Below are 21,127 nucleotides of genomic sequence, written 5' to 3'. Positions count from 1 at the left end.
CAGAATTGATATCAAACTCTGAACTTCCACCGCCTTCGTTGCAATTCGATCCGCGACGACCAATCAGAACGATGGTTCTTCCGCAACTTTTCTCTCGTCACAAATCCAAGAGATCCAAATCCAAGCAAATTCAGCATCCGGATCTCTCAACTTTGACTCCAAATCCGACGCCGGTCCCTTCTTCTTCCTCTTCTTCTTCTTCTCCTCCTCCGCCACCTCCTAGATTTCCTCCGTCGTCGCCTTCAACCTCTTCTTCTCCCCGTCACTCGTATAGTACCCGGAAAAATCCTCCTCCCCCTCCACCTCCACCGTACGAACCCACTGCTGCGGCGACTGCTCCTCCTCCTCCTCAGCCGAATCTTCCACGCAAATCCTCGACTCGTCCGGCCCACAGTCGGTCGTCGTCCATTCCTTCTCACTCCAAATCCTGTCATCGTCCGACACATTCCTCTGCTACCTCTAAGGGCAGTTTCTCTCCTTCCGCTTCTCGTCCTACTTTCTCCCGTGCTTCGACCGTTCATCGGTTCAAGAAGCCCGACCCCGATCTTCATCCGTTAAATCTTCCTCCCGACGAGCTACGTCGTCTATCAGCCATGGCTGCTGCTGCTGACCGGAGCTCGATGGACGTCGACAGCAATGATCCTCGCTTGTCGTCGTCCGCTAATGGTGTGAATGGAACGCATGCCGAAAAGAGCCCTACCCCTCCTCCTCATAGATCAAATGGAACAACCGCTGAGGCGGATTCATTCAAGTTGGCGGGAAATAAATTCTTCAAGGATCGCAATTATGCTCGGGCTATTGAAGAGTTCAGCAAAGGTGGGTGCTCCTGCTGCAACATTCTCATGATTACTTCTGCTGACAAACTTTTAGCCGTTGAGATTAACCCTAATTCTTCCGTGTACCTGTCCAACCGGGCGGCGGCACACATGGCCGCCCATCAGTATATTAATGCTCTCGAGGACTGTGAGCGAGCTCTCGAGCTCGATCCGTCCAACGCTAAGATTCAGTACCGCTTGGCCCGTATCCTCACTAGTCTGGGCCGCCCGTCAGAGGCCCTTAATGTCCTCTCTCGCACGGATCCTCCCGCCTCGGCGACCGACCGTGCACCCGCTGAGAAGATGATTCGTTTCGTGACCCAAGCGGAAGAGACCCTGGCTCAGGAACGGGGAGTGTCGATGGCTCTGTTCTGCCTGGACCAGGCGAGAGCGCTTCTGGGCAATGGCGTTAAGGAGCCCCGCAAGTGGACCCTGATGACCGCGGAAGCACAGCTGAAGATGGCAAACGAGAATTCGTTTGCTAAGGCACAGGATATTGCGATGAACATGCTTCGACAGAACAACCAAGATCCTGACGCTCTTATGATTCGTGCCCGTGCATTCTACGGTCTGGGGGAGACGGAACAGGCGCTGAAGACCCTTAAAATCTGTATCAGCTTGGATCCTGATATGAAGTCGGCTATCAAACTACTTCGTACCGTTCAGAAGTTGATGCGCACGAAGGAAGAGGGCAACAATGCCTTCAAGGCCAAGGACTACCGCAAGGCTATCGACCTCTGGTCGCAGGCTTTGGAGGTAGACCCAACGAACAAGGACATGAACGCGAAGATCTTACAGAATCGTGCTCAGGCACACATCAACCTGAAGGAATACGATAACGCAGTCAACGACTGCTCTGAGGCCCTGCGGTTGGATCCGTCGTATGTCAAGGCACAGAAGATACGTGCCAAGGCCCACGGCGGTGCTGGCAACTGGGAAGAAGCAGTGCGCGATTACAAGGCCGTGGCCGAGTCCAACCCCACCGAAAAGGGTATTCAGGAAGAGATTCGCAAGGCTGAATTTGAGCTCAAGAAGGCCCAGCGGAAGGACTACTACAAGATCTTGGGCGTGTCTAAGGATGCTTCCGAGCATGAGATCAAGAAGGCCTACCGCAAGCTGGCCATCCAGTACCACCCGGACAAGAACCGTGATGATCCCCAAGGTGATGAGAAGTTCAAGGAGATCGGAGAGGCTTATGAGACCCTGATCGATTCTCAGTATGTGCCCCTCTTGTCTTTGGTCCTTTCCAATACGGGCTATCTAACAAAGATTTTAGGAAACGTGCGTCTTATGATAACGGTGATGACCTCATTGACCCATCCGACATGTTCGGTGGCCATGGTGGCTTCGGCGGCTTCGGCGGCATGGGAGGCATGGGCGGTATGGGTGGAATGGGCGGTATGGGTGGTATGGGTGGCATGGGCGGCACCCATATCAACATCGACCCCAACATCCTCTTTAACATGATGAACGGCGGCGGCGGCGGTGGATTCGCCCAAGCCGGCGGAAACCCCTTCGGTGGCGGCCAGTCTCGCGGCGGATTCCCTGGCGGATTCCCCTTCTAATCCACGGCAGCCCCACGGACTGCACATATCCAACACGACAGGGATAACAGAACATATAAATTTTGAAAAGGAAAACAGAAGGACAAACCGAAAAAAGGAATCTTTAATGAATGACTGACAAGTCTTGTCTGTGGTTGCATTTATCAGGGGAAAGACGTCGTTCTCCCGCCTTTTCTCTTACCTTGCGTCGCTCAACCCATCTTACGCCGTCTCATCTATACGCGGTCTTCGATATCCCCCTCGGTGCATTGCATGATTTCAGACTGTTAAGCACGATGCGATAGACTTGATTCTTTGCTTTGCTTGTTTATTTACCATTTATCTTCTTTTCCAGTTTCACACCATTTTTTTTATTCATTCCCAACCTAGCATAGATGGGACGCTTGTTTTATTTGTGACTTTTCTCTTCCTTCCTTTCCTCCTATATTTTCGTTTCTTCCTTCTGCTTTCCAAAGATCACCCCTTGCTTTTTGTAAGCAGGGATGTGTTGAATATGGATGAAGACGAACAGCGAACATCTTAGTGGCTACATTCTGGCGTTATATACTCTTGGGTCTTATGCTTGCTACCTATTGATACTATTTACTCATTTGCGTGTGCTCTGCGATACAACTATGTTTATGTTGGGATTTATTTGCGAAATACCAGTGGCTTGGCTATTATCGGGCAGCTGATGAGATCAATGGATATGTTGATGATTTATTATATATGGTTCGCTTCGTAGGATGTGTATCTTTCTTGATAATTATGGGTATAATTGGATGCTTATGGTCTTACTCTTCTAGGGATATAGCCAGTGATTACGATCAAAAGATTGATGCAGCAGAAGATTAAATGAAAGGTGTATTTCCAGAATAAACCCTATTCATATCAGAGAAGATGAACTCCAAAAGCTGCTGACAACAACCAAGAATCCTCCACGAACCCGAGATATCAAATCATAAGTTCTGCACTGAAAGGTTCAGAAACAACAGCACCGTCAGCCAATTGCGCACCTCATTTCGTGTCTCCGGGACCATCCACCTTTGATGTCCGAAAAGTCCCTGAAACTTGAAATACCAGGTCATCCAAAGTTCGTATCGAAAGGACTTCAAATAAAAAGTCTCAATCTCCCGGCTGCTTGCACCATCTCCCCCACCCCAGAAAAGATCAGGTTAAATGCTCACCGTAACAGATAGCCATTGTAGCTCGTGTCGCATAGATGTCAGCCCCTTCGATTTTGACTCGCGCTCTGCCTCCGGCATTCATAGGTCGGTTTGCAGAAGATCAAGTCCAGTGTGCTGACCATATATGTCCTCGACCTTAATGGGCATCTCTTCCTTGTACATCAATCCTGTTTCGTCTTCGCTCTTCACCAAGACTTCAGGTGCAACAGATAATTCTTCCTGGCCATTCGACTCTTTGTTAAACCCCAGAAGTTGATTTAGATGTATCCTTGCCTCTGTGCTCTGTATGATCTTGGTTACCTCATTCTTGAGCTTTATCTGGTCATCAGAGAACTTGCGGATCTGAGGTTCGACGATAGCTGTGCGGTAGTCACGCGACACATGGTTCACGGTCGATTCTACCACCTGCCCTAGTCTTTCGCGTGTCACGTTTAGCAGGTCATTTATCTTCTGTACTGCTCGCTCGACACTGTGTCCAAGCACATAGGAACAATTGTCTGCCGCCTGGCGAGTCATTATGTTTTTCATGCGGACCAGGCAATACCGGCCTATTTGAGATGTGTTAGAAAATTATAAGAAATGTATCGCCAGTTTGGAGAGGGAACGAAGTCAAGGCGCCTGATTCTCCTTCCTTTTTTAACCCCCCCCCCCCCCCCCCCCCCCCCCAACATAAAGAATAAAAACTGAGAACTTACCAGATTGTTCCGCACAGTCTTGATACGCCTGGTGTAGCTCTGCCTCAATCGTCTTGGCAAATATTCTATTCAATTCTTTTTGCTCGGACTTTATTGATGCTTCCACCTGCTTGAGCTCATGCCCTAGGGTTTTACAATAGGTACTTAGCATCACTTCCGGCATCCCAGTATTCTTGTCGGTGGGGGCACTTCTATCCGCGAGGGTAATTGCTGTGCTGTGAAACTCCTGTAGGCTGCCTTCCAAGCTGACAGCAAACTCATTGAGCTGTAGAGGGACTTTCACACAAAATGTTCTTGTCCAACCGCCGACAATCTTGTCTAACAAAGGATTGGCTCTGCTGTAATGTGAGTACGGTCCAGAATAACAAAAAAGACGGCATCACTTTACATACAGTTCTTGGTTCCAGTCTCGCTCCTTGAATACTCCTCGACGACGACAAATGGCTTGGTACGTATTAAACGCAAGACCTCCTTCGGTCCGGGGTGCATTCCATTGAGATATTATGCGAGGAAATTCCACACAGCCATGTTTTATTGCTCGGTCTACGTTATTCGCATCTGTCAGATGGGGGCAAAGTGCATTGATGGAGTAACATACCAAGTCGATTGACGATGTTCACTTCAAATGTTTCGACAAGTGCATCAGAGCGCTCGCAAACATGCTTTTTCATAGCCTAATGGGCTGAGTAAATTTTCCAGGTTGTCTGAATAGGAAGCATACCTTTCTTAACTTATCCACGGCTAAGTTGAATCCGGTTTCCAATTCTCGTATCTTCTCATCTGACATTATATGTGCCGGACTAGTCGCTAGCGACCATAGTGATATCGACTGGAACAGTCTCTTCAACTGAGCTAAAAATCGCAGTGCCGATACCTCCCTTGCCTTTTCGGTCAAACTTATGCAATGGCGCTGTAACTGGGGTATTTCAGTATCCTCCAGCTTTGTAAAACCAGTCAGATGGACTTCCTTCCGAAGTCTACCGCAAAGCTTTTGGTATGCCTTTGTGGACACGCAGAACACAGGAAGTTCGTTCGCCAGGTTTTCATAGTCTCTAACTGGCAAAGCTGTGCCAGAAATCGCTGTCTCATCTTCATCCTCTTGAAGCTCCTGATCTAGCTCGCGGATGCCGCATGCAAAGTCCTTTTTGATCTCATCCTTGGAGTAGATATTCCTAGCGTTGATGCACTCTCGGATAATATCTATTTTCATATTTTCGGATTCTTGTTCAAGCCGCTTGGATTCTGCTTTTTGACTTTTGATATGTTGAGTGAGTTGACGTCTCTGATGCTCAAGTTGCTTCCTCTCGGCTTTAAGAGCCTGAAGCTGCCTCGTCCGGTCTTCAGTTTCAGAGCAACTCAACTTTTGCACTTCAGTGTCGGAGCTATCAACAGGAGCTGTTGCATTATTATTCTCATTAGAGCCGGTCGCTTCGCTTCCCTCAACCTCGCTGGGAATCTTTTCTTTGTTGGGTATATTATTGAACTGGCTCAAATGGGACTCTTCATTGGACAGATTAGCCTCGAGCTCCTCGATCTCGTCAGCAATAGAGCCAATATCATCCATAACACGGTCTTTCCTCTTTTCAAGCTCATTCACCTCGATTCGTAGCTGAGCACATAGTTTATCTTGATATTCACGCTTCTGCACTGACGGCAGCGCCAGTCTTAGAGAGTCCTGTACTTCACTTACAGAGATATCATCTGTCTTGGTGCATATAAAGGTGATGTTATTGAAAGCACAGTCCATGTGCATCTGCATCTTGAAGTTCTGTCCTAGAAGGTCATGAGCAACTTTATCATCCACGGCTCGATTAATAGGCGAGACAACCCAATGAGCTGAGCAACGTTTCATATAGTCTTCTGCGACAGCCACACGCGCAGCATTAGAGTCAAAGATACCGGGCAAGTCGACAAGGACAGCGCCGGTAGACAGTGCCTTTGCTTTGACATAAATTCGAACCACGCGAATAAGCGGCCAGAGCCCTATATCGCTTCCCCTCTGTGAAGCATTCTTCGAGCCGCGATTTTTGCCTTTACTATCGATGTAAGACTTTAGTCTCCGAGAGAAGACTCGGGGGTTGTTCTCTTCAAAGATCAAGGTACTCCCAAGCAGACTTAAAACGTTGGGATCTTCCAAGAGCTTTTCAACCGATGTGTTCGTAATGTTTTCCACTTCCAGTGAAGGGTACACAGCTTTAATCTTGTCAAGTGCAACACCAGCATTAGAATCCTTTGGAACGTTCTCTCTTTTGGCATCCACCAAGCTGTCGCAGAGCTCTTTAAAAAGGATGCGTAGTTCGTGTTCCCACTCGCTGCGTTGGATGAATTCAATGCGTGCTTTGTACCCGAATTCTCCATCGTTGTATGACAGCTCTGTTGCCACTGCAGTGGAGGCACGCATGCAGTTTGTTGCGAGTATATTTTCTTCATCAGCGATGGCATTGATGAGAGACGACTTGCCGACACCAGTGCTGCCAACAACCCCGATAATCACTTTTTCCGTCTGAGAAAACGAAAGTACCAATTTAATGTCGTTTTTCCAGTTAGTGTCGCCCAACCAGACATCAGATTTATCGAAGACGCGCTGTAGATTTTCTAACGCCAGCACTCCTGCGTCGACAGCAGATTCTAGGACAGGTATCATGGGGTCCTCATTTTCTCTTGGGTCATGGCTCGGAGAAATAATTCTTTCGGCCGTTTCAACATCCTCATCCTGAGAGCATGCGGCATCATCGTCATCGCCGTTTTTACTACCTCTAACTTCAGTGGCCTGGCACGATTCGGCTAAGACCTGTATACCGAGGTGACCGGCTTGGGCTCTGAACATGGATACTTGCAACTATTAGCGCTGAGGATTTGCCAAGCACATGTGGTACTCACTGGGTACGGACGAAGCTTTCTCAGTCTCAAGTTGGGTCATGCTTGCAAAACATTTCTCATAGAGAATTTTTAAATTGCCTTCATAATCGGCCTCCGCTTCCGCCGTCGTAGGTGATGAGGCAAGGAGCTCAACTCGCTCGATGTACTCTTGGCGAAGTCTCGGTGTTACAAACGCCCATGACTCCTTGAAGTTAGGGTATTGGTGTGCTAGCACAGATAGTGTTAGAATATCTCCCTAGCTATAACAAACTATGACAGAAGACTTACAATGTTCATGGCCCTCCCATACACATGAGTGCCGAGCCTGCTGCTCAGCTATGTAATGAAGCTGGGCTAGGTTGATGGTTTGATCATCCATGTTTCGACTTAAGGTGGCGTATAGACACCAGAGGAAGGGAAATGAAAGAGAGAATTGACAAAGAAGATATCGTAGATAGTGTCAAAAGTGAGTGATGAGAGACAGTATAGACGATAAGAGACTGAAAATTTCAAGCGCAGAAATGACTCTTCAGCAACAATATACCGCCAAGGAGGAGTGCTATGAGGAAACACCGTCGATATATCTGTTGCCAACACTAGCTTGTGTTTTCGAGAACACAACAAGCTTGACCTTGGTTTCATCCAGAGTGAATCTCTGCATGAAGCCAGAAAGATGAAGAAGTGTCTCAGGCCTCGCACCGAGGACATGGGACAAGCAGTGGTAGCTTGTTGAAGGCAAGTGCATTGCAGAACAAAAGAGTCTATAATCCTTGAGAGGTCTTGATCTTGGGCCTAGTTGTAAATTCTTGCATGTAAATAACATCGGTGGTAGTTGTAGCAAAAAAAAGGAAGGACAAGTCACGCGATAGCAGTAGTACTTAGTGTGACACATGCAAGCCCAATGCTGGAAACAATGTTAAGCACACCTGAAAAGTTCACCTTGCTATACACATAACTTGAAAACAGTACATACTGCAATTTTGTATTACGCAATATACCGAGTGAGAAGATCAGATAAGGTCTACTCCCATCCATTCTGCAATCTCTGCCGATACTCAGCAATCATCTCCGCGGTAATATTGCTTCCTCCACAAACAACCACAACCACCCGACTGTCCGGAGTAAGATCTGGAACAGCTTCCCTCAACCTCGACCCTGCCGCTATCTCAACACTGATCCCGCATGCCAGCTCCACCTGCAACCGAAGCTCATCAGCCAAGTGAATGATTCCCTTCGCAGCCTCAGCGTCGGACCCAACAACACTGACAACGTCAACACCGGCCGGTGGTGACTGAGCATTCTTCAAAGTTTGAGGGGCCACACAAAGCGCACCCAAAGAAGTCGCCAGGGACGTGATCGCCGGAAGAGATTCCAGACTTCCACTCCGCAGCGAGAGCGCGAGAGAATCCGCTCCATTCGTCTCAGCTGCCAACACACGGACATTCTTCAATGTTGTACCAGTTACCAAGTCTGGCGTCGGATAAGATCGCATATAATCACCAAGTCCTTCCACAATCCCATTAAAGAGGCCCCCGCCACCAACGCTACATACAATCGCATCGGCGGGGAAAGTGTAGCCCGCAGGAGTGTCTCTGGGTGGTAATTGAGTAGCAAGTTCCGAAACCATTGTCCCTGCCCCTTTCCAGATATCTGGATGGTCGAATGGGGGCACGTAGATGTTCCGTTTCTTGGCCGCATCGGCGTCCTCCTCGTCTCTATTCTTGTCGATGAAGTTTTGCCGTAGATAAGTGTCGGCTTCAAACCAGCTGGATCCATGCTGGATTACATCTGTGGCTCCGGCAGCGCGTAGCTTGCTGATCATGAGAGGCTTGGTGCTATGTGGTACGACGACTGTACAGGGGCAGCCCAGGTCTCGGGCTGCGATGACAGCGGCTAGCCCTGCATTTCCTCCGGACGAACTGTAGAAATGAAGCTCCTTGTTTTTATTTGCAGGATCTAGGAGAGCGCTGCGAATCAGATTTCCGATACCTCTGTAATAGATATGAGTTACATTCGTGCTTCTTGATGGTTCTTGTGTGAGTTTTGAATGATCTACCTCGACTTGAAGGACCCTGAGGGTTGAAGCAGTTCCAACTTCAGGAAAACTCTACTACATAGAATTTAGCCATAGTATATGGAATGGTACTAGACAAAGAAAGTAATTATACCTACCATCCTGCTGCCTTTGAAAGCGTCGCAGACTCTATCAACGGAGTCTCGATCCATGGCTTCCGCTGCGTGAGGTGACTATTGGCCATGGCCTTTTTCTGTTAGGAATGACAAGGGCAGACGTGAGGAACAAATTATAGACGAAGGAAATATGTATAAAGAAAAGGGGTAATTGTCGACAAGAACTGAGGAGGTGTTTATAGTAGACAACCTTGTCCTCTGAAAAGGTCACTGTGGGTACTAATTCCGCGCCCTTTCCATGGCATTGAATTAAACTTAAAAAAATAATTGGCCGAAGAATGATCGCCCGTCTCCACTATTAAATTTATTTACTTTATCCATTTAATGAGCCGATAAGAGATAACTCATGAAACGCTTACTTTTGCATACTACGTATACATCTAGATTGGGTTGTACGATTTTTAACCTTTGATGAACACGCCAGCAATCAAGCGTGGGTCGTTTCTGAAAAAGTACAATGCTAGAACACGCACCGAATTTTATTGAAGGATACGGAATTTGTTTTCAATCGACTGATAGGTTACGTATTCTACGTAAATGTGACCTCTTGAAGCTCAGCGACGTATATATAAATAGTACTGTAGCTGAAGTTTAATGCTCGATCACTTAAGATAACATAACCACTATATAAGAGGTATGCCGTATAGTTATTTTATCTTTAGAACTGTCAGATTCAAAACAAAGAGCTGGAACACAGGAAATGTGGCGATTTTCCACAATAATCCAAGATAGGAACTATAAAATAACATTCTACCTTATGGCAGGTATACTAACCAACACGAGTGGCTCTGAAATAGGCCTTTACAGAAAAAACCAAAACTTCATTGTAGTTCCAGCATTGTACAAGACGCCCGCCATCCTCATACCTATATTGCCGATAAATTTGATCCTCTCGTCCTTTGAGCATCTCGACGAGTGAGCACAAGCATAATCGCAACCACCGCCAACTGCGCCACGGTTGTTGCCAGATTCGAGATAAAACCCCTCCTGAAGTTCGGGGCTTCCACTGCTGGGTACTGCAGTAGTTGCGTCCAAGCGGACATAGCTTGACCGATAGCGTTCATGCTGGCTGTCACGATTGCACGCTCTTCGGCATCATTAGCCATCGTTATGGTTGGCCAGCTCATTGTGAGGGGGCTCATTGCTAGATAATCGGTTTCATCAGAGCAATCTCACAGTGATGGTGGGACGAAAATAGAAGGATGAATATGTTTATGCAAGGGAGATCTTGTTACTTACCACCCTCAGCGCCGGTAAGAATAAAGCCCGCTAGTCGTCCAGCCTCCCCTACATTCCAAACTACAAGCAAAACAAGGCCCAAGAGAACTGGAATCGTAGTGATGATAGAAGGAAGCCAGAAATTCCTCTTCTTGTCGGCCACGGTCCCTGCGGTCAATGCTGCTACAATAGAAACAGCCGTTGCAATTGTCGGGAGTGTGTTGATTCTCTTGACAGAATAGATGTCCGGCTTTGCTTTGAGGTACAAACTGAACGGCGTGGACGAAGCCAGAAAGTTCTGGTCAACGAGGATCCACTGCGCAACGAAGACGTACCAATGCCAGCGACCAAGAACGCGCTTAAATATGTCGCGGGAGACTTCTAGTTGGCTGGGAGTTGTGAGGCCCACGAGGCGGGAATTGGCAAGTTCGTGTTCTTTATGTGTTAGACACCGGGGTTTTGGACGATGCGGGACATCTAGGAATGCTAGATATCCCCTACGTCCAGTTAGTATTGTCCCTGTATCGGAGATGGTGAGTCTGGACGTACAGGATACATATGGGTATTGTGATGGTGGTGCAGACGATGAAGAGCCACCTGTATAAATACAAACTTGCTTATTAGTCGTCCAATTTATGCTCGTACAGGGTGGTGATAGATGAATACCTCCACCCGGCTAACCCATGCGTATTATGCAGATTTGTATACGCCGCTGCCTGAAGATAACCAGCGAACATGGTCCCCAAAGGCGATGCGATGAAGAACAGAGACACCCGACGACCGACTTCTTCGGGCTTATACCACGACCCAATGACATAGATCACGCCAGTAAAGGAGCATGATTCGCAAATGCCGATGAGAACGCGCATCGCGTAGATGGTGCCCGGATTTTGCGCCCAGGCACATCCAAACGTGAATAGACCCCAACCGGCTTCCAACGTAGGTAAAATGATGTTGATTCGGCTTCGGGTCAGATAGTAGCATGCAGGGATCATGGATGCACAATATGCTGCCCAGAATGCGGCTGTGATGTAATTAAGCTCGTTACCAACGAGTCCAATATCTTCTTTCATTCCTCTGTGGATGGCTGTTAGTCTCTGTCAAATTGGTTGAGGATCATGCACTGATATTAAACCTACGATACGTAAGCATTTGTAATGGCCTGCTGGTCCAGGTATTTCGTGAAGAAAGAAAGACACCCGAACGTCAGGATCAGGACATCCAATTTCAGGACCAGTCGCTTTTCTAAATGATCCATCTCTTTTGGATACCACCGTGCCCATGTCAGAAATTGGATCCATAGTCCGGCATGACCTCTGAGACGAGTATTCTCATCGTCGGACAACTCTCGGGTTGAATCATGGGCGAACACCTTTGGTTCGCCCATCTTGCGATACTTTCTTAGAAGTACTCTTCAGGTTTAACCAAGTCAGGTAAGTTAGGGCTTCGCATAAGAGAAGCCGAATGCCAGGATGTATTTCGCAACTATATATTAATAAAAACAAGAGCCCAGACTCGACATAAGTGGCACCAAACCCCCCTAATTGCGGAGGTTGAATGGGGGGATGATAGAGCGATCCCAAGGTCTTATGGTATCATTGCGATCGATCCTGAGTTATTCAGGTTTATCTAAAAGGTTTTCCGATTCAGGAAATAAATGTCGGATTGGACCAACCTTTGGGATCTCAACATTCGTTTCATAGCGCGTTTCTGTTCCGAAATGCTACATCTACCAACCAATGGTTGTTAGGGCTCATGTCATGGTCGGCAGCATTGACGCCATCCAGACTATGCAACTAGTGGCATCTGTCAATTGTGTCATTGCATGTTGATATTGCTACCATATTCGAATGATAACAAACCGAATGGAAGATATAAAGCGATTGGCTGTTGAAAGCACGTTTAGTGAATCTGTCTGACATCCATCCGGTCTTTGCCGCCACAGATGAAGTAAACCCATTCTAACAAGACATATAAATTCTCCCACTGGAACCTTTCGTGCTCCATACTCGAAACTGTCACTGCAGGTACATCAACTTCCTATCTAAGCATGGCCCACCTAGAAGCGCGCAAGCACATATCTCCCGACTCAGGATTCCCAATCACCCTCCACCCCAACTTCAACCCCAAAATCAAACACCATGTCCCTCCAGACTCCATCCGTGAACCCTTCAATCCACCAAAAGACCGAGCATTTTTTGCCGACCCTGAAAAGAAAGCTCTATTTTCTGTAGCCAAGCCAGTCGACTTGACTGAGTCACTCGGCACCCTTCTCGAAAATGTGCAACTGTCTCAGCTGAACGAGCAGCAACTCGATGAGTTGGCTCTTTTGGTGACCGAGAGGGGTGTGGTGTTTTTCAGGGATCAGGACTTGACGACGGAAAAGCAAGTGGATTTATTTCAGTATTATGGTGAGTAGCATAGCGCAACTGTTTCAACAGGGAAGGTCTCCATGCTGATTTGTGGTTCGCATAGGAATTCTCGATAAGCATCCTGCCCAGAAGGTGAGTGCGAAGATAGTATCTGGATTGCGACGTTCCGACTAGGGGTAACGACTATACAGGATCAGAAAGTCAGATAGCCCTCGATACATGGCCGCCCTTCCTCTACTGACGATATCAAATAGTTCGTGAATATCCACGGCAGCCGTGAGGATCATCGCGAGATTGCCAACTACACCCCATGGGTAGGACCACCGTTCCATATATCTGCACCAATTGTTCAAAACGTAACTGTAACTTCTCTCAGCCGAGTGGTGAATTCCACGCAGATACTTCGTTTGAGATTAACCGTATGTCTGGCACACTGAATAAGTGGAATATTGGATATTTACTTGCCTCGTCAACTAGCGCCATCATATTCCCTCCTGAGAATGGAAGAGCATCCAGACGTCGGAGGCGACACAGCCTGGGTATACTACACTCCTCCAACCTAAGCCAAGCAACCCCATCTAACCCAGGACGCCAACAGGTCTCCCAGTACGGTCTATACGACGCCCTCAGCGACGCATACAAGAAATTCCTCGATGACCTCCACGCAGTACACACCTCCAGACTCCAATGTCTGTGGGGCCCCCAAATACCCTTATACAAAAAGCAAAAACCATCCTAACACAAAAGACAAACAGATGACACAATCCTAGACCTCTGGGGTGCCGGGCCAAACAGACCACCCATCGACACCCACCATCCCGCCGTCCGAACGCACCCAGTCACCGGACTGAAAGCCCTAAACGTGAACAACGGGTTCGTAACTGGATTTGCCGAACTCAAGAAGCTCGAGTCAGGTTAGTATTCCGGTTCTTGCCTAGGAACAGTGGCGGTTGTTTTTACGGTTATTCAATATTAATACGATATGCTGTTTTAGACAAGCTTCTGGATTTCCTATCACATCATATCCATGCCGCTGATGATCATTACGTGCGCTGGAAGTGGGCTGTTGGTAGTGCTGCAATGTGGGATAATCGGTAAGCATGCTTATGTTGTCGATTTTTCCCTTTGACCCTCTGTTTTCAAGACAGTTTTTGTGTGTATATTCAGTTTTTCATTGATGCTTATGCTACTGGTCATAGGTGCACCGTTCACCGAGTGATCCCCGGAAGATATAAAGGGAACAGACGAGGAATTCGAACAACCGTCTTCGGTGAGAAGCGTGAGTACCCGAATGAGACATCAATTATTACAGATATATAGATGAACTGACAGTTCCGGGCCTATCAGCTTACTTTGATCCGGCCAGTGAGAGTCGAGATGAGCGCAAGTTGCGCGAAGAGCAGAATGCCAATGGGGACGCCTGACGGCAATGCAACGGACGAATCTTTTTAAGGGTTTAACATTATCAGATAAAATGTCTGATACAACCAAATCTATTCAATGCGACTGGAGGGCGTCAGTTGTAAGCTACATCTTTTATTCTGTATCATAGGTATCATTCCTACCCATCTAGTAGTATATCACGGGCATCCTTGATGCCTCTTGCCTGTACTGCTAATAAACATTCACGGTCCGAAGTAAACAGACGAAAGAAATACAGTCGGACACCCCTGTCACCCACGAAGCGAATATCATGCCATCTTGAATGTTATTGATGGACAAAATCGGAAAAAGAAAATCCAATCCATCGCAAAAGGACGAGAATAAAACAAGGCGAAAGCCAACGGGATCAGATCAAATAGTGAACGAGCAAACGCATTTAAACATGAACATTAAGCTGTGAATCTTTTGCCTTCCAAGGGATACGAAAGACAAACCTGTTCCGAACGATTATTGCTCCCCTAAACGCCGCCCAATTGATAAAGCCGGGTATATCCAGCACCATGATGCAAAAATGTACGGAGAATGATAGATCAGTGAGGATGCTGTGGCGACCGGACCTACCAAAGCATACCAGTAGATCCAAAGCCTAGTCCTCATTTTTGAGCCTGAAACCTATGCACGTAGAGATGTGGAATGAGTGGGAAAGGGAAGGCATGGAGACTGAAAAAAAAAAAAAAAAAAAAAAAAGAGAAAAAGGGAAGAAAAATAGGGCAAAGCGCAACTTGCTTTTGGTCTGCCAAATTTTCATCGGTTACCTGGCCCCAATGCCGTACATACCGACCCCGTAACTTCCGCCTCTTTCGGGCAGAGGAGTTGATATCCTCGACACATGATCCTTCGATCCAACATTAGCCAAGGCAAAATATTCTAGGATGAAACGCTATACCTTCTTCCGTTTCTTCTTACTAATCCCTTCGCTATTGGAATAAAATGCGCCATCATCATCGTCGTCCACGTAGCCTTCGCCGTAGCCAACAAAGCTATTATCATCGTAATGTCTCTTGCGTCCCCGACTGGGCCGAGACCGCTCAGGCTCAGCTGCAGTGGGTGTCCCATTCGCTTGACTGGGCACTCGTGCGCCATTGGAAGGTGTCGCAGCCTTTTTGCTACCATCCCCACTTCCGGCATGCTTCGACTGTTTCTCGTGGCCAAGGATATCTTCCCAATAATCGTTGTTCGTGACTGTGCCGGGCTCCATTTTCATGGCTCTCATCTGAAGGTTATGCAACGCTGAATCCATATCAGCAACCCTGATCTCTTTTCCGAACACCTTCTGATTTTGCCACTCTTCTTCCGGCCACATCGTCATTTGCCTCAGCCCACCGGTCATACCGGGTTCATGCTTCACAGGTTTGTTTCTCCCAGCTAAGCCTAGGCCTTTCAGTTTGCCTTCGTACGACTTTCGTAGTCTGTTGATCTTCTCCCCAGTTACTGGATCCATCCTTGCAACCGATTTCGCAACCGGACCAAGCCCGTACAAGGAAACAAGATCATACGACGGGTCCGGACCAGTCGCAATATGGGCTGTATATTTCATAGCACAGTGTTAACATATCTCAATCCAAGAAATGATGGACCAGAGTGCATTATGAACACGGCAACAGCCGCACCAAGGATTGGTATTGGGGAGCTCTTACAGCTTTTGCAAAGATGGAAGGCCGACGTAAACTCTTTTTGCAGAGATTCTAGACTTGATTCATAATTAGATAGATCCGCCGTTCCCTTGTCGATATCCATGGCATCGCCATTGTTCAACATATTCTGGTCGCCTGTGACCCCAAAATCGCGGACTCCGCTTTGCGCACTTGGCCCTTCGGACTGCCGATCATGGTCTGTCCGTCTGTGTTCTGCCTGTTGAATGGCCGCATTCATATCTGCTGTGGAAGTCGCCCCCATTTCCGGCCCGAATGATTTCTCTGTCTGTTCGCTATCATCAACAGGCGTTGCCCCGGTGAAGTGACCGTTCACACTGCTAGCCGGTGTCGGAAACGAATTTGTTGTACCTACTGTTGGTTGCTGTGAGGCTTGAGTAGACATCGGCACGGAAGAAGGTGGCGAGGAGAGGTTTGCAGGTTGTGACGTTGCCTGGCCAGGTGATGTTTGCGAGGATGCGAAATTGGAGGCATAGTTCTGAGCGCTTACCGACATCAACGGAGGAGATGTCGGGGTCTGTGGAGCGTGTTCGGTTGAGGTATAGGAAGGGTGGTTTGCTTTTAGAGACCCAGCGGCGGGAGACGATGGCGAAGGAGGCCCTAACCGGAATGACGCCGAGGAGGCGCGATCGGACATGGGGTCTCGGGTGAAGGTTCGGAGAAAGGAGATTGATCAGAGCCGGAGTAGCCCTGAGTCCTGCGGCCTCAAGAGGGGGTCTATATCGCAGACTCTCAACTCAAGGGCAGACCAAAGCAGATCTAGGCTATGAGAGGGGGGGGGGGGCTGAAATCACGCCGGTCGAGGTTCGCTCAAGCGGGCGAGCAGGACGTTCCACAGCCGTCTAATATGCACACATTCCAATGATCCGATTCTGAGCGCTACCAGAATGTTGTCGAGAAAGCGTTTCGATGAGCAATATAAAAGAGTGGAAGGCGAAACTCGGCGTTGGTGGAGTGAGCGATGGCCCTTTGGTCCGCACTGGAGGAGAAACGGACGGCTTTGAGATGTTGGATGACGGCAAGAGACCGGAAGTGCACGTGACCAAGCCCTTTTTCAAGGCTTGTAACTTACAATACGCGTCAATACGATTTCGATCTTTCATTATTTTCTGGATTCAATTGGATTTTACTATTAACCGCTAAGGAAGTTAGCGGCAAATTGCATCCAATTAGCATTTTTCTTGTCAGTATTCCGTAAAATGGCCCCAGGATTACTACTTCAATGTCACTGTTGATGCCATTCACCTTCTCAACTTTTGCTTTTAATTTCATTAATACCTGGACATCTGCTGTTGAAGGACAAGAAAAGGAAAAAAGATAAAAGGAAGAAATGCGGGTATTTCAGGTTTTATAGAACGAACACCGTTACAGCCTCTTGAAACTTCCCCAGCCACTTTAGTACCGCAGGTGATCCACCTTTTACCAATTCGCCTCCTCTATTCGTACGGAGTACTCCATATTGCTACTACAATGAATTATTCCGGCCTGAGCATACCATGATAGCTTCATCCCATGCTGAGGAAATACAAAACAGACTCGAGGCCTAAAAAGCAATATCGGAAAGTAGTTCTGTAGACCTTGTTCCTTCCTACCCTAACAGTTTATCACCCATGAAACTAAATCAAAGCCAAAAGTAGCACCAAACACCAAGCAACTAGCACCAAACACCAAGCAACCATATCTCGTAAGCCCTTTTTTGAATAATCGCCCATGGGTATATCTAGATTCATGTATCAAAACAAAGGTCGCTGCACGGGAACCACGAACGACTCTCGTAATAGTAAACATATTGTAACTCGATTGCCAATGTTTCCCCAAACCTATTAGGACTGGTAAAACGTTGCAGACTCCCGCACAAGTTGGGCAGAGACATCAGGAATGTTCTCTTCCAACGTCGTCATCAGCTCCATCTGGTCTTGTTGGCTGAGCGTCCGCTCGCGCCACGATGGAATAGGGTATGCCTCATTAAAATATTGCGAGTATTGATTGCCAATAGAGTCCATCCAGTTCATAGGGTCAACAGTCGCTTCAACATACGCAAGGTGGCTTGCTGTCGTAGAGGCAAGGGTAAAATCAGGATCCCATCCTTGCAAACCAGGAACAACGGAGGGAAACTCATTGTAAGGCGTGGTTGGGTCGAACCGTCCATCAGAGCAAACGACATTCGTTGGGTTGAGCGATGAGGTGGTATATGGTGTCGGCGTTACGCTTGAGGGAGTAAGCTGTTGGGACTGCAGTTGAGGGTTCCACAGCGGATACGGAGCCACTTTTATCGGTTCCGAAGGAGGCGATGTGGTTGAGAATGGGAACGTCGGGTCTGCAGAATGTCCTCTTGACAGAGTGCCCGAAGACAAACTGTCAGGGACTGAGGCATTCATACCCCGAATATTCTGGGTTGGGAATGACATTGTGGTGCTTGCGGGGCTTGACATGGATGGTGGTGTTGCAACTTCCTGCGACGATGCTGGTGTTGTATGATTGGACGGAGATTGAACGACAAACGATTCATCGGTGTTGTATGCTTTGAGACATGCCGCGACTAGGCTCTTATATAGGAGTAATGCAGATGCAACGCCGGGCCATCTCTCTGCAGCAAGCACGATGGCCTCTAATGCTACGTCAAGGTGGCGCTTAACTTCATCTTCGGGATGCTCTCTTCGAATCTCAGGATATGACAGAGACCAAAGGATAGTGTTCAGCGCCATAAAAAGGGATTGAGTGAAGATCCAGGTCAAGTCGACGGATTTAGTCGCAATTTGCTCTCGTTGCATTGCCACATTGAAGACGGATGCCTCGTAGCATTTCTGCGCAGCGCTGACAGAAGGCTCAGGTACCTGAGGGGAGGGGCGAAACATGAAAACAATCATGGTATTCCGCCTGCCATGAAACCTGTCATATGGTAAACAGACTATCGAGAAATCACTCAGGCCGGTATCCTTACCACTTCTCACTCAAGCCACTTCCTCCGTCGTTTTTCGGACAAGAGGCTACCCAATAATCAAGTTTATTGAGCATTTGCTGGAACCATGGATCTTGATCGTCAACAGGAGTATCGCGCTTATTGAGATAGAGAGTTCGTCGTATCTCCAGCTGTAGTAATCGCATCTTGAAAAAATGTATCGCGATACACTTGGGTAGTATCGGTTTCCCTCCCGGAAGGATCCCGTCTGGTGTAATGAATTTGTCATCTATCAATTCGAAGAACTTAACACGGATATGATCGTGGCTGACAGAATAGCAACTGGGCCGTCCGAGACTATGAGATAGTCCAAATTCCATGGAGGTGACGATCCAAAAAAGTCTCCTCCGCATGTCTATTTCCAAGGGATTCAATAGTTCTCCACTGGGCGACTTGGTGATTGTGGCTTCGTCAGTGAGTCCCAGATCTTGACATAATTTGACGGCGATTCCAACGACCCAGTACGCGGCGGTCCTTGTCGGGGTTAACAAAGAATATTGGCCAATCAAAACTAGACACTGCAAAGCTCTCAGGTCCATCCGCCTCAGAGAGGCTTCTAGAAAGGGTAACGCAGCAAGGTAATAGCTGTCGGCTAATCCAGCATAAGCAGTACTCATCTTTTGCATACTGATAGCAATCACCATTCGTAGTTGGAAATTCTTGCACGGATCTTTAGAGCCGTTGAAAACATCTTCGACCTCCTGGCGGAATGTAGGCTCGTGCAATGTTGGGAGCATGGCTTGCGCTAGCGAGATGTTAGCGCGCAAGCAAGTAACTTGGGCAGGGAGATAAGTAGGAGAGGGCAACAGTAAGCTTGACGGGCGATGAGATACCTTTGACCACAAACACATCAACAAGTCTGTAAGTGACATGCTTCGCTGGGAGGCTCGGCTGCGGGTTTGAGCTAATGATGGGGTAAACTTTTGATGTTGGCTTAGAGCTTTCCTCCTCGAACGCTTGCTTTATTTCATGTGCCGTCAACTCGGGTACAACGTCCTTGATGCTCTTTGAGTCTGTATTCTGTTTGGCCATCTCCATAACTAAGCGAGTAATCGCAATGCCACTCGACGGACCTAAGAATCTTGTGTCGTCATTTTCTTTGAACCGAATGCGACCAGCCCCGCGAACCATTAATTCTGCATCGGCTGCATGCTGGAATTCTTTCTCGGCCTCTTCCAGCTCCCTTTCCAACATACGGGCTTTCTCACGTAGCGAAACGATGTACGTCCTTGGTATGGTACACTTTCGGGCGGAATCGAAGTACACGCATTTTGCATTGCTGCGTTCGCAGGGGGAGCATCTCGGTATCCCCGGATCACACCTAGATTTGCGCTGCGCTGGTCTCAGTTTGACTGTCCCTACCTTAGAGATAATAAGGAAAGAACCCAATTAAAACATACTTGTCTGCATCTAGTACAGGCAGTCAATGTGTGTGCAATGCGACCATCAGGTATTTCGTCCGATTGACTAGACGTCTTCGATGAGGGGCTCCTCCAGGGATTTGTGAACTGCGGCTTCGTATAGGATGGGTTTAGCTGTGTCGCCATGGTTGGTAACGGGCCGGACAGTCCCCAACTCGGCTGACCAGAAGTTGCTTGCTATTGAGTAGTGACGATCGAAGCCAACATTCCATGCGATCACATGAGACCAAGTCTGTGCACGCAACAAGGCAATTCAGACCAATCCCGAAGTGTAAAGGGTTGTGAAACAATAGCAAAGGGTCGGGGATAACAAGGCTTTCGACATATTCAGGATCCGTTCCAACGTGGCCTAGCTGCGAGGGGGGATCCGCGACAGTATCACTAGAAGAGCATGGGAGATTCGAAAGGACCGAAGGTACAAAAGTCGTCCCTATGGCTAGCTCTCGTTCCGATCTGTCGAGTCCATTCAGTTTGAAATCCAAAAATGCCCCAAGCAGTTAATAGGATAGGAGGTAGTGGACTGAGAGGCGAAACCTCGGTCCAGTCCCGCTCGGATCGACAAACGCGCTAAATGAATGAATGACGGACTACGGAGCGCGAGAATGACCAGTAAGGAATAAGGCAAAAAAGAAAGAAAAAAAAAAAAGAAAGAAAGAAAGCAAGAAAGAAAGAAAAGAAAAGAAAAGGAGGTGAGGGACACTAGTCACGAGGAATGCTTACTCCGTACAGTATCATCTTCGTCATGTTAGGAGCGAACACCTTCACCCAAATC

The 21,127-nt window shown here is 47.8% G+C and overlaps 6 protein-coding genes across 6 annotated transcripts; 1 reads left to right on the top strand and 5 right to left on the bottom strand.

Moving 5' to 3' along the window:
* Positions 1-593: 593 nt before the first annotated feature.
* On the top strand, positions 594-2,380 carry BDV38DRAFT_274499 (DnaJ and TPR domain protein; the record flags this gene model as incomplete). The annotated part of the gene is made up of 3 exons (XM_032057855.1): positions 594-816; positions 871-2,032; positions 2,092-2,380. The coding sequence occupies 3 exons, from the start codon at positions 594-596 to the stop codon at positions 2,378-2,380; spliced, it is 1,674 nt and encodes a 557-aa protein (XP_031909356.1).
* Positions 2,381-4,224: 1,844 nt separating this feature from the next.
* Positions 4,225-7,164, bottom strand: BDV38DRAFT_258997 (uncharacterized protein). The gene has a single exon (XM_032055776.1). The coding sequence runs from the start codon at positions 7,066-7,068 to the stop codon at positions 4,909-4,911; it is 2,160 nt and encodes a 719-aa protein (XP_031909355.1). The 5' UTR covers positions 7,069-7,164; the 3' UTR covers positions 4,225-4,908.
* Positions 7,165-7,877: 713 nt separating this feature from the next.
* Positions 7,878-9,449, bottom strand: BDV38DRAFT_188813 (putative L-serine dehydratase). The gene is made up of 3 exons (XM_032052228.1): positions 9,273-9,449; positions 9,157-9,210; positions 7,878-9,091 (listed from the first exon to the last, which is right to left on the bottom strand). The coding sequence occupies exons 1-3, from the start codon at positions 9,356-9,358 to the stop codon at positions 8,122-8,124; spliced, it is 1,110 nt and encodes a 369-aa protein (XP_031909354.1). The 5' UTR covers positions 9,359-9,449; the 3' UTR covers positions 7,878-8,121.
* Positions 9,450-10,135: 686 nt separating this feature from the next.
* On the bottom strand, positions 10,136-11,895 carry BDV38DRAFT_296169 (major facilitator superfamily domain-containing protein; the record flags this gene model as incomplete). The annotated part of the gene is made up of 4 exons (XM_032062872.1): positions 10,136-10,434; positions 10,530-11,005; positions 11,154-11,585; positions 11,648-11,895. The coding sequence occupies 4 exons, from the start codon at positions 11,893-11,895 to the stop codon at positions 10,157-10,159; spliced, it is 1,434 nt and encodes a 477-aa protein (XP_031909353.1). The 3' UTR covers positions 10,136-10,156.
* Positions 11,896-14,066: 2,171 nt separating this feature from the next.
* On the bottom strand, positions 14,067-16,612 carry BDV38DRAFT_274494 (uncharacterized protein; the record flags this gene model as incomplete). Its single annotated transcript, XM_032057854.1, has 6 exons — positions 14,067-14,145; positions 14,233-14,324; positions 15,046-15,056; positions 15,101-15,158; positions 15,210-15,847; positions 15,961-16,612. The coding sequence occupies 6 exons, from the start codon at positions 16,610-16,612 to the stop codon at positions 14,067-14,069; spliced, it is 1,530 nt and encodes a 509-aa protein (XP_031909352.1).
* Positions 16,613-17,081: 469 nt separating this feature from the next.
* Positions 17,082-20,981, bottom strand: BDV38DRAFT_258990 (putative C6 transcription factor). The gene is made up of 4 exons (XM_032055775.1): positions 20,335-20,981; positions 19,768-20,266; positions 18,917-19,679; positions 17,082-18,864 (listed from the first exon to the last, which is right to left on the bottom strand). Exons 1-4 carry the CDS (start codon positions 20,479-20,481, stop codon positions 17,799-17,801), a joined length of 2,475 nt encoding a protein of 824 aa, XP_031909351.1. The 5' UTR covers positions 20,482-20,981; the 3' UTR covers positions 17,082-17,798.
* Between the last annotated feature and the right edge of the window lie 146 nt (positions 20,982-21,127).

This window comes from Aspergillus pseudotamarii (genome assembly GCF_009193445.1).
Source record: "Aspergillus pseudotamarii strain CBS 117625 unplaced genomic scaffold BDV38scaffold_69, whole genome shotgun sequence".
Lineage (NCBI taxonomy): Eukaryota > Fungi > Ascomycota > Eurotiomycetes > Eurotiales > Aspergillaceae > Aspergillus > Aspergillus pseudotamarii.
The sequence above is the reverse complement of the archived record's forward strand: the minus strand, read 5'-3'. Positions and strand labels throughout refer to the sequence as shown.